At 41.1% G+C, this 12,888-nt stretch overlaps 1 protein-coding gene across 1 annotated transcript in view; it reads right to left on the bottom strand.

The window, feature by feature from the left end:
- kl (klotho) overlaps positions 1 to 12,888 on the bottom strand; it is a 105,303-nt gene that overhangs the window by 22,370 nt on the left and 70,045 nt on the right. The window contains exon 4 of the mRNA XM_039745758.1: positions 9,896 to 10,982. Coding sequence (XP_039601692.1) covers positions 9,896 to 10,982 — 1,087 coding nt within the window. The remainder of the gene's footprint in view (positions 1 to 9,895; positions 10,983 to 12,888) is intronic.

Raw genomic sequence — 12,888 nt, 5'->3', positions numbered from 1 at the left:
GTATGTCTGACTGTGGATTGGTGGAGTCCAAACTCTTTTGAGATGGTTTTGTAACCTTTTCCAGCCTGATGAGCATCAACAACTCTTTATCTGAGGTCCTCACAAATCTCCTTTGTTCGTGCCATGATACACTTCCACAAACATGTGTTGCGAAGAGCAGACTTTGATAGACCCTGTTCTTAAATAACACAGGGTGCTCACTCACACCTGATTGTCATCCCAATGATTGAAAACACCTGACTCGAATTTCACCTTCAAACTAACTGCTAATCCTAGAGGTTCACATACTTTTGCCACTCACAAATATGTAATATTCAATCATTTTCCTCAATAAATAAATAACCAAGTATAATATTTTTGTCTCATTTGTTTAACTGGTTTCTCTTTATCTACTTTTAGGACCTGAGTGAAAATCTGAAGATGTTTTAGGTGACATTTATGCAGAAATATAGAAAATTCTAAAGGGTTCACAAACTTTCAAGCACCACTGTATATGTTGAACAGGTGACACGCTACCTGGAATAAGCAGCTGTGGAAAGAACACAGGTAAACACTCAAGTGTGAATGAAGATTTAGGAAACAGTGCTCTTTGTTTATCACCGCAAGGAATCTCCAAAAAACTCTTTGAATTGTGAACTCGCCTGCAAAATGAGTATCATTGTTAGTTACGCAAATAAAAACTTGGCTGTTTCACTCATCGCTAAAGATGGAAATGAAAAGAGGACATGGGAAACAAAACAGAGGCCTCATCTTAGATGCGGTGCTCTTGTAGGTAACTACACCCGTGACAGTGCTGTACTATACAGCTTGTTTTCTAACAGCGGCATATAATATTCAGTCCCCTGAAACATAATACACCGAAAAACAAGACGAGGTTTTTTAAATACATATTTCTGTCTACCTGGTGACAGGTTCTTAGCAGAAACCTCCTGGCCTAACTATCTTTATCCTTTTTTGTCTGGAAAGTGATTTGTTATTATTAGATGCATTTTGAGAATTTCCAAGCCGATTTACTCAGACCTTCATACTGTTATAGAAGGCAGCACTACAACCTTCTCAGATCTGTACAGCTAAATTCTGGAAGCCATGGGTGCAAGGCAGGAAGCAGTCCTGGATAGAAAATAGTGAGGCCCATTCATGCCCACACCCTACACATATGGCCAGCTTTAGAATCACCACTTGAGCTAACTAGCACGTCTTGGAGGTTGAAGGATCATAGCCAGAATACCCAAAAGAAAACCTATGCAGACATGAACAGAAAGTGTAGGATATGAACGCAGGATGATGGACCCAAGAGTTAAATTAACATTAAGAAATGCTTTGATATGAAATAGCTTAGACTTGCTTGATCTCAATACGTGCCTCCTGCCTATGTACCATTTTACATCCACCTTGACGAAAGGACGTGTCTGTCTATGCGTCCATCCAGTTGCCATGTCTCTGTCATTCCAAAAGATGGTCATCACAAACACTTCTAATAATAAAATGCATTGCACTTGTCATTCCAATAGTTGGCACATCACAAACATTAACACTGCTTTTATGAATCCCACACCAAATAACAAATAAAGACATATGTGTTGCATTTGTCATTCCAGCAGATGGTGCATCACAAACATTAACACTGCTTTTGCAAATCCCATGCCAAATGGCATATAACTGAGACATTAGTATGGATTGCATGGTGGACATTTCAACCCATCTTAGATGGGTAGCACATCTAGTTTAACATATGTGGCTATGTGTTACATGTTAATTAGCACATACAAAAGATGCACTCTTGTCTGCACATGTGACAATAATAACCCTATAACCAATAAACCTAAAAAAGATACATGGTAGAGTTTAGAATGTCAGCTTGGATAAAGGCATCTCCTGCACAGAGAACAGGCGTGTTTGAAAATGAATGAATAAAAATGGCCACATGTTATCTTTGCAATTACTATTTTTTTCAGATTCCCTGAACTGACAAAAGTCATGAAACACTCGCCAGGTCTTCATACGCTTCACATCGGCTTCTGCTGATGGAGACCTACCTCTAGCGGCACAATGACAAGGTGTCACGGGTCACCTCCATCCTGTTTCTGTGTCTTGTTCATATTAGCACTTACTTTCCTGGACAGTCATAAAGCTCCATTGTTGTTTCTCCTTCTCACTGTCCTATTAAACATCCACTCTCCACGGATGGGTGCACTTTACAGAGTCAGTAGAGGCCCATTATTATGAAATGAATATCTTATTTTTATGAGTCACCTTTCCTGTTCTGCATTAAAGTTCCTGCCATTATCTCTTCAGACTGAAGCTAAAACAGACAATCAGCCGTAAAATCTAAAACCTTACATTTTGGCTCCTGGCCTTTTTCAAGGCAGTGACAATGTGCTAATGTTCTTCGGTACGTTTGTGGAAGGTTGCCATCACAGTGGAGATTGCAATCTCAATCACTTACACATGGACAAATACAGGTTTAGATTATTTTAATTCCTCTTCCCTCGAGTAAGGAAGTGACTTTGGCCCAATGGAGCCAGAAGAAAAAGATTAAAATCAAACAGAATTAAGTAAGGAAGGGAAAGGTAATGACAAAATCTCAGGTTTCAAAGCAGCCAGTACCCATGAGTGATTGGCATCCTTGCTCTTAGCCCTTGGGTCTACAAATGCTGCCACTTAGAGAAGCCTTTGGGCTAAGTACAGAGTGTGATACATTTATTCTCTTCTAATTTGTTATTGTTGAATATAAAAAGAGACAAACTGAGCGTGTCAGGGTGTCAACTGTACCCAGGGGTGAATGAGTGCAAATGGGCATCTTGATAATGAAAGGCAAGAAAGGAGTGCAGAGGGGCCACACCTAAAGTGGTCTTACACTAGCAAGAGTCAGCCTATATGGTCACCAAGGGGTAGAGGTGCAGTGTCGTCGGGGAGTATGGAAGGGGCCTGGCATTATGCCACCCTTGTGACAGCAAAGCAGCTTATCAAGGGAATACAGAACCCATCCTGGGACCTGGCTCATTAAATAGAAGTTGATGCTAATGGGTGCAATTTATTTAGAGACCAGGAAGTGGCAGCCTTACAGAAACAGATGATTGTTGGAGATGAGAACAAACCAGCAGTAAACATGGGATATTCGTGACTGTACAGGGGTCTTCTCATTGGCCGGGATACTTTGTGCTTGCCCTGCTGTCATGTCCGTATATGGAAAACTAAACCTTGTGTGGCAGCATTACATCCAAAAATAGTAAACTGTTGGGCCAGTGAATAATTTTAGGCAATGAATGTGGGGCAAATGTTGTATACTCACGTATTATGGTGGTTACATTATAAGAGTTCAAAAAACGAATACAGTACAAATCACGCATTTCTTAATGTTCACGATGTGGTCAAATCTAAATGCTCTAAACCGTGCGAGCAGTGTATACGTCTGGCATCTCCAAGCTACTACAGCAAAGTTCACTTTCCATCTGAGTTCCTGGGATTGTCCAAACTTTATGAGTGCGACATACAGCACAAATCACTGGAAACTTGTAGCACTTGAACCCTGGTTTGACTTTCACCTGGGAGAACCTTCAAACTCGACTCAAAGAGGAGCAGAGCAGGATCACAACCCCAATCTGCAAAAAGTGTAAAGCAGTTTGTATGCCACTATCCTACCAGAGCAAAAACTTCCAAAAGGCTTGTGGAAGCACTGGCACTTTTTAGGTACCCACCCTTGAGGCCGTGCCAATTATGCACACACCTGCTCACTCAGGGCCAGGGTCATCAAGAGTGAACAACACAGTTACTTCTAATGGACCTTCTAAAAGTACCAACTCCAAGAGGTTAGTATATTTTATAGTTTGGGTGGCCTAGCACTGAGGAAGTGGCATTAACCACTGAACCATAGTCCTGGTTTTAAAATTGTGGCCTGGACAATCTCCGTCGAGTCTGCATGTGCACCATCCTGACTAATGTCAGACCGCATGGATTGAGATACTTTGAATTTTCCTTTTGTTTTTTCTTCTTCCTTATAAAGGGCTTTGTATCTTTGCTTTTTGAATGGTGCTATGGACCAATGGGAGGTACTGTAGTACAATGGCCAGCACTTGTTTCTTGCAGCCTCTGAATATACTGGCACTGTCTTTGTGGAGTTTGCATGTCTTCCCCACTATCAAGCAGTGTGGTAGAGGGGCATTTACGAATCAATTGGAAAAACTGGGTAAATAGGATTGGTGCCCTTGTTAGGCTGATTGGCCTGTTTTCATCCAAACTCTTCTACAGGTATAAGGTGTGCATGGATACGTTTCTTGCATCACAAATGCTACTTATAAAAAAGTACAACATTTTCTTTTGGTATCTCTCACTGCACCTGATTCAGCAAAACTTAACTATAATACTTCTTATATTTAGGTAATCAGCCAACCATCCAAAAGTGGCACTGAGCCTTAAACTTATCAACTAATTGTACTGCTACCATGAAAATGGCCTGGTTTGGTTTAAGGGAGACCAGAAGATGGAACCAAAAAGAAGCCTTCAAGACATGCCAAAGTCATAACAAGAAAGATAAATCAACCAGGCCTCGGAGGACACCACTTCTGCCTCTACTTCTCTCTTCCTCCTGTTTGCTTTTAGTGAGGCGACGCCTGCGCTCACAGCCTCTGTAGCTTAGCATTGGCAGTCAGGATTTATAGCGATTTCACAGACCCTTCAGTATTCCTGTGCTTTCTCTTTGCATTTCACACCTCACTGTAAACCACAAACATGATCATGTCTCACTTCTCCCATCCAAGACATTGCCTCTTCTTCAGTCGTCCGTCTACCCTGTCGCACAGTAGTGCTGTCAATCACTTTGTCTGCCTGATGCCACATTGAAGGACAATGCATATGCACATTAGTTTAATATTAATAAACATCAACAAAAATTAAATGACAAATAAAAAAGCATGGGTCGGCTAATTTTTTTTTCTGTAACGCCACCCAATTTCAGTCAAATCAGTCACAGTAGTTTTAAGATATGGGAGTATTTAGTTTTTCTATTTTGTGGGTTTTACCCCCAGATATTGATATATTAAAATATTTTTTCTTAGTGTGTAACTACTGGCCTAAAGGATCAATCCTGCCAAATTTCAGCTTTTTAACTAACAGAGAAATAGTGTTTCTATTGATGAGCGAGCGAGCGAGCGAGTCAGTCAGTCACCTTTGTATCAGAGATATCATTTATATCCTGTATTGAATAGAGGTTATTGGTAAAATAAAATGGGCACTTGGTGGGCTTGGAAATGTGGCCTGTGATTTAACGAGGCATTTTAAATACAAAATTAAGATAAAAATAAACAGAATGCCCAGTTACCATCCTGTTTATTTTTTTAGTCTGCAGTACACAGATTTATGGCTCCCATGCAATTTCCTTTATTAAGAACAAATGTGAAGATACGTTGCTGCCTTTAGATTCACATGCAAAAGCAAAAACCAAAATAAATGGAATTCAATTTAAAATTTTGCAGAAAGGAGTGTTAAAAAAACTGGAAAGCATCACATTAAAAGAGAATCACAATCCACATTCAATGTTTGCTTTTGGCTTTGATCAGTTAAACCTTTCATTTTACAGAAGCAGCACAACACTTGACTCTTACTGCTTCTGTGTGGCCATCTTCTCCACTGTAAATGCTGAATGTTTGTTTCCGTTCAGTTTTCTCTCGTTTCTAACATGGATTTTGTTGGCAGATCTTCTGCTTCCTTCCTAGATATTATGATAGATAATAGTTGTAGTATCATGTTAATGATGTCACTGTGGTTGTATTTTGCTTGGACATTTGTGAGAGGCAGTGCCATTTTATGAACTATCTTTGTTGTTGTGAGAAACGACACCCATTGCTAGCCACATAGATTGGCCATGAGGCAGTGCTTGACGTCATTGTGCAACCAGTATCAAAGTTGGCAATGTACATTGATCCATGCACAAATGTTGGAATTTCCAAATAGAAATCATGTTAGTAAGAGCCAGAGCATTCAAGAAGAAAGATTCAGTTAGATAATGACTTTTGTATCTTCTATGTATCTTCTAACTTTCTGAACTTTGCCAGCCTAATGACATATTAATCTGTCTTGCCCATGGCATTCCAAAAGATGGTGCATCACAAACATTTGTAATAATAAAATGCATTGCACTTCTCATTCCAACAGATGGCACATCACAAACATAACACTGCTTTTGAAAATCCCATACCAAATGGGATATAACTGAGACATGTACATTGCATTTGTCATTTCAGCAGATGGTGCATCACACACATTAACACTGCTTTTACGAACTCTATATTAAATGGCATATAACAGAGACATTAGTATGCATTGCATGGTGGACTGCAAATGGTAACGCTGAAGTCTACGTTGATTATTTTGCAATAATGTCTTAATAGAGTTAGCATTATACTGTATTTACAAGAAAACGCCTGAAATTTGTTCCTAATTGCTATGCCACCAACTCAATGGAAAAAGATACTGCCAAAAGAAAAGTCTGGTATTGAAACATCAATTTCAGAAAAACAAAACACTGCATAATGGCCATTGGGCCAAATCTACATCAACATTTAGAGACTGTGATGAAGAAGGAAGTTGCTTTGCAATGAGAGATGTTTTCTTCACGATCAAACAGATGACATTAGATTTCTGACCGTGGCTGAGATGATGTTATTTTGGATTAATATAGGCAGTGCTGTCAGTATTAAAAATCAGAAAACTTACAATCACAAATACTTGGGTGGTACAGACTGGGGACTGCTTTATTGAGTATTGTAAGGATGTCAATACTGAAGGACGTAACAGGAGAAATTCTCAAAGAAACCCTAAGATGGTTAGGTAAACACACAATGACAACACTAATGCAAAAAGAATTGGCAAAAGCACAGTAAACCATGTAACTATACAAGGTAACGTGGAGGTAAATACCCACTATCAGAGAGAGAAAAAGAGAGGCCACAGATAGCAGGAAAACTAAGCGAAGATTTAAGACTATGGTAACCTTCTAAAGTTGAGGTTGGGAGAACCAAGAACAGGCCAGTGATTACTCTCCATCATATTAGATGGCAGCCTGTAATACTCAGCCATGAGGTGTTTCTAATTCATACAGGAGTCAACCTCAGGAACTGCCTAACAGTCTTAGCCTTTCTAATGACTACACTGTATGGCCAAAGGTTTTTGGACATCTGACCATCACACCTCTATAACCTTCTAAATTTCCCCATGGAATTATTTTATCTAATCTAATCGTCGGGCATCGCATTCCAAAACCATGGATCAGTATGGAATTGGCACCTAGTTTGTGGCTAACAGCCTCCACTCTTCTGGGAAGGTTTTCCATAAGATTTTGGAGTGTGAATGTGGATATTCAGCCAAAACAACTTTTGTGAGGTGCTGATGTTGGACGAGAAGACCCCTCTCACAACAGGCTTTCCAATTCATCATAAAGGTGCCCAATAGGGTTGAGGTCTGGGCTTTGTGTAGGCCACAGTCATGCTGAAACAGAAAAGGGCCTTCTGCAAACTGCTGTCACAAAGCTAGAGGTGCACACTTGTCTAAAATGTCTTTGTTTGCTGTAGCATTAACAATACCTTTTACTGGAACCAAGAGGCCTAGCTGAAACGTTAAGAAACAGCTCCAGAACTCCTGCAGCAAATTGTACAGTAAGCACTATGCAGTTGGAAAGGAACTGCTCCCCAATGCCAGATCCATCTATCAGACAGATATGCCAGTTAGTGAAGCACGATTCATCCCTCCAGAGAAGGTTCTATTGCTACAGAGTGACATGTTTTACGCCATTCCAACTAGTGCTTGGAATTGCACAAAGTGACCCTGTGGTTTGTTTATAGCTGCTAGGCCATGAAACCACACTTCATGAAGTTCCCGACCCACAGTTCTTGTGCTGATGTTGCTCTAGAGGCAGTGCAAAACTCTGTTGCAAGTGATGAAACAGAGGACAGACAATTTTTACGTACTACGTGCTATTCAGCACTTGGTGGCTCTGCTCAGGGGTTTGCATGGTCTCCCACCATGGCTGAGCTGTTGTTCCTCCTAGGCCAGGGGTCTCCAATTCTGGTCCCGGTGGCTGAGGCTACAGGTTTTCATTGAAGCCCTTTTCTTAATAAGTGAGAAGTTTTTGCTGCAAATTAACTTCTTTTGCCTTAACTTTAATTGAATATTTAAGACTCTGACCCCTTTATTTTTTTCTTTTTTCCTTAATTACCAGCCAAACAATAATGAGATACAAAACAATCAAACAGATGACCAGCAACCTGTGTCCTTCATACAATATCTGAAAATAAAGAAGGTTGAAGGTCTCAGTGATGTTGATTTGCTGAGGTCCACAAAACATTTTGATGGCATTCTTAGAAAAAAGAAAATCAACAATTTAGAAAATACAGTATATGTTGTGGCAGAATGAGAGCAGCAACAAGCCATGGAATTAAATAACAGGTTTAATTATCATCAGGAATCATTTTCTAATTAAGACATTTGCTGGAGTGAAATTGGTTGCAGTTCGAGGTCATCGGTTGGCTCACTTCATATCACAGTTTTGCTTAAGGAAAAAAGAAGTAAATCTTTAAAAAAAAATAGTCAATTAAAATGAAGGGAAAAGTAGTAAATTAACAGCAAAATCTGGTCACTAATTAAGAAATGGGTTAGCCACAGTAGCGCTCCAGGACCAAAGTTGGATGCCCCTGCCCTAGTGGCTTCCATTTCACAATAACAGCAGCTACAGTGGACAGGTATGTCATGTACTGACTTATGGTAAAGGTGACATCCTACGACAGTGCCACATTTAATGTAATCGATCCCTTCAGTATGATTCATTCTACTGCCAACATTTGTCAATGATTATTGCATGGCAATTGCTGGATTTTATGTAACTGTTAACAATGGGTGCAGCTCAAATGCAGGAACCCAGTAATTTGGAGGGGTGTGCACATGCTTTTGGCCATGTAGTGTATATGGGTTAGACCAGCCACAGGGGATGCACAAACCAGTATGTTTCCTCGTGTCGGTCCCAAGCCCAGATAAATGGGGAGGGTTACATCAGGTAGGGCATCCGATGTAAAATTTTGCCAAATCAATATGTGGACTGATGTTCCACTGTGGCAACCCCTAACAGGAGCAGCCGAAAGAAGAAGAAGAAGAAGAATATGTGTATATGGGTTAGAAGTGCAAAGACTCTGAGCAGTACTTCACTCATTCAATACTTGTACCTTCTCCCTTTGTAACTCAATATTAGAGCTATTTGGGAGGTGTCCCAGTACCCTAGGTCCTCAAGTTGCCTCTGACTTGGGTGAGAGTCAGTTCAGAGACGAGAGGAAAAATTCACTTACTGTGTGAGGAACAGGAGGTGGAAGAATGCAAAGGAACTAGGGATGACATGGAAAAAGGGAGAGCCTGGTAACCTATTAAAGAGGGTGGCAGTTGGTATCACCTTACTGGACAGACAGGAGGTCAAGGTTATCTGAGAAGGCTAGAGGGGCAGCAGGCCGATTGTTGTGTATAGCTCTTCTTTATGTATATTCTTGCCTAATCTGTGGAATAGCAGATAATCACTTTTGATATTCTGGAGGTAGGGAGATGTCATAAGTCTGATATTGCCTGTTACTGCATGGATAACTTTTTAACTTGTCATAAAGAAACACTTTTCTTTGGATGCTCTAATAGGGAGACGGTGTCGCAGTATCCCCAAAGTCTTATCTGTGTACTTTATGTAAATTACCCCACAGTCACCATAGTGGTCTTCAGTTATTGAGAAGATAATGGTTTATTGGGCCTCAATAATTACCTTTTTAAAGCTTTACACAAGATAGCATCCCCAACTGCCACTTGGCTTTCACCATTTACCTTAAGTGAGGTGCTTTGGTTTATTTTGTCTCCCCTCCATATCCACACTTACCTTTCAAAGCCTCATTGATATATTGGTGATGATAGTGTAGCCGAAGTTTATCTTCAATCTTCTCATTTTCCACATCAATACCATTAGCCATTATATAGACAGGGACATTTTCATATTTGGATTTCACCCAATTAAGGACCTTTCGGAGCCCCCATGGTACCACTGGCATGTTTTTGGGGGACTTTAGCCACGTACTATCAGACAAATAGACCACCTCTGTGATGTCATTGGACCTGACTTTCTCATTTTTCACCTCAGAGACCAGTGCTGTGGTGTAGTGGCTTAGTGCAAAAAAGTCAAATGATTTGTGCACAAGTTCTTTCTCCTCTTTGGTGAAAAATGGCAAACGATGATTATACAGATCTAGATGGTTTCTCTGTTGAACCCAATCCCTCATAATAGTGGGATAGTCACCACTGCCAAAAATTGGCTCTGAAAACCAACCAAGTGAGAACTCAAGTACTCTTGTGGCAGGTTCACCGTCATTCCTAGTGAAGGGGTAGGCAGACTCTATCCAGTTTGCATGCAGTGTTATGGATATCTTCCCATTCTGTTCTTCTCGAAAGTCCTTGTCATAAATGTGCCAAGCCGACGCATGGGCCTTCAAGAGAGTGTGACCCATGTCAAAGGATCTGTCCCTCGTGTTTGGCTCATTCAGAGTAATCCAAAACTTGACAAGGTCTCCCAGCTTTTGGAAGCACAGCCTTGCATAGTCTGCAAATGGCTGCACATTGTCAATGCCCAGCCACCCAGGGTCACTTTCCGTCCAATGCCAAAGGGTCACTATGGGAGTCACATTAGCTCTCAGAAGTTCACTTGTAAAGCACCGGTAATACTTGAAGAGAGTTGAATTTGCCTGTGACAGATTCCCATTGGGGACAAGGGCAGTCCAATTGAGAGGGAAATTAAAATGTGTGACATGCATCCTCCTCACTTGGGAAACCTGCTGTTTAATGGCATCATAGTCGCTGCAATGCGGCTTGCGCATTGGGGCCGTCACACCGTCTACTTTCTTGAGAAGCATGGTGCTGGTGTTCTCCCAGATATAAACATTTGGGTCATTAAATTGAGAACGGGCAAAGTCAACCTGTAGAATGAAGAACAATTACCAAAAAGTCAAAATTATTGAACCAAATATGTCTTTGAAATTTAATTTCAATGATAATTTTATCTTAAAGAAATGAGAAATGCAACCTTTCAGAAGCAAATGTTTGTCATTTTTAACACGACTCATGATTTCATTTTTCTTACAAATTCTAGTGGGTGAGAATAAAAAGAACATAAATGTAAAGAGTTGCTAGTTTCTGACCACCTCAGTGCCTTCTGTTATTTCATTAAACTGACATTTTAATTAAAATATAGTATGGTTAACAGTAAAATGGTTAAATACACTCTTAAGGTAGAATGTGATTTCTTGTACACATTAGTGTAAGTGGCTTGGTACATCCAAAAGAATATGAAGCTCAGAAATGTAGCACTTACTGTAATTTGCCACTTTTTCAGTCACTAAAGTATCATCCATTCATCTATTGAATCTTTTTAACTCTTAAAGTGCTTAATATTTTTTTCCAAAAAACATAGTTTTCTGCACACAAAGCAATGTTTTCACACAGAAATCAACATAAAACGTCTGTTGCTCCGTGTTGTGGCAGCCAGTTTGCTAGGAACGTGCAGCAAGCCGGCTGCCAGGCTGTCTTCAAGTGGCGGGGTGCTGTGGCAGCGGACACAGTGCATCACAATCTGGTTTGTAGCCTTTGTCATTGTAAGTGGCAGTCCTTCCGGGCAATCATTACCGTAGTCACGTCAGTTATACGAACCAGTTCAGCACCACAATCAGCTAATGCTGGTACCTCACATTCGCTTTCAATCACTTTCGACAAGTCAAGAGTCCAATTCAGTGATAATATGCAAAATGTCGTCCTCTGAGTACAGTGGAACCCCGGTTCACGAGCAGCTCGGTATACGAGTAATTCGGTTTACGAGCCGCGATCTGAGCAAAATTTCTGCCCGGTTTACGAGGCATGCCCGTTTTACGAGCCGAGCTCCGATACGTCACCGCTAGTTTCCGCTTCGCCTTTCTTACCCGGAAACCTCTACCCCTTCTACCCAGAGCCATATCACACATATTGGGCATTAACCATGTCTTCAAAGAAGGTAGGAAGTGGAAAGGACAGCAGCAAGAAGAAAAGGATGCTGTCAGTCGAGTTGAAGCAGGAAATTATAGAAAAGCATGAGAGAGGTGTGCGTGTGATGGAACTCGCCAAAATTTTACATCGACTGGGTAAATCTCTGCTTTGGACCTGTGCTGAAGAAGTATCTTCAAGAAAACAAACTGCCTCTGCAAGCATTACTCGTCCTCGACAATGCTCCAGCCCACCCGCCCAGTCTCCAAGACAACATCCGGGAAGAATATCAATTCTTAAAAGTCCTCTACCTTCCACCCAACACGACTTCAATCCTGCAACCGATGGATCAGCAGGTCATTTCCAATTTCAAAAAGCTCTACACGAAGCATCTATTCAAACAATGCTTCGATGTGACAGAAAATACGGAGCTAACACTCAGAGAGTTCTGGAAAGAACATTTCAACATCGTGCAATGCCTACGCATGATTTACCTGGCGTGGAAAGAAGTGACCAGAAGAACACTGAATTCTGCATGGAAGAAGTTATGGCCTGATGCGGTTGCAGCGAGGGACTTTGAAGGATTTGGTCTTGATACCGAGATTGAGACCGAGACCGAGACCAACGTGCCCGACGTAGATCCAGTGCATGAAATCGTGTCCCTCGGCAAGTCGATGGGTCTGCAGGTTGACGAGGGTGATATCAACGAGCTTGTTGAGGAACATGAGGAGGATCTCTCAACACAGGAGTTGCTTGAGCTGCAGGACATGCAACGTACAGAGGCTCTGCAAGAGATCAGCGATAGTGAGGAGAAGGTCGAGAGAGAGGAAATTTCGACAAGTGAAATTAAAGAAGTGCTGGGAATGTGGG

The sequence above is a fragment of the Polypterus senegalus genome, chromosome 2, assembly GCF_016835505.1.
Source record: "Polypterus senegalus isolate Bchr_013 chromosome 2, ASM1683550v1, whole genome shotgun sequence".
NCBI classification, from domain to species: Eukaryota; Metazoa; Chordata; class Cladistia; order Polypteriformes; family Polypteridae; genus Polypterus; species Polypterus senegalus.
The sequence above is the reverse complement of the archived record's forward strand: the minus strand, read 5'-3'. Positions and strand labels throughout refer to the sequence as shown.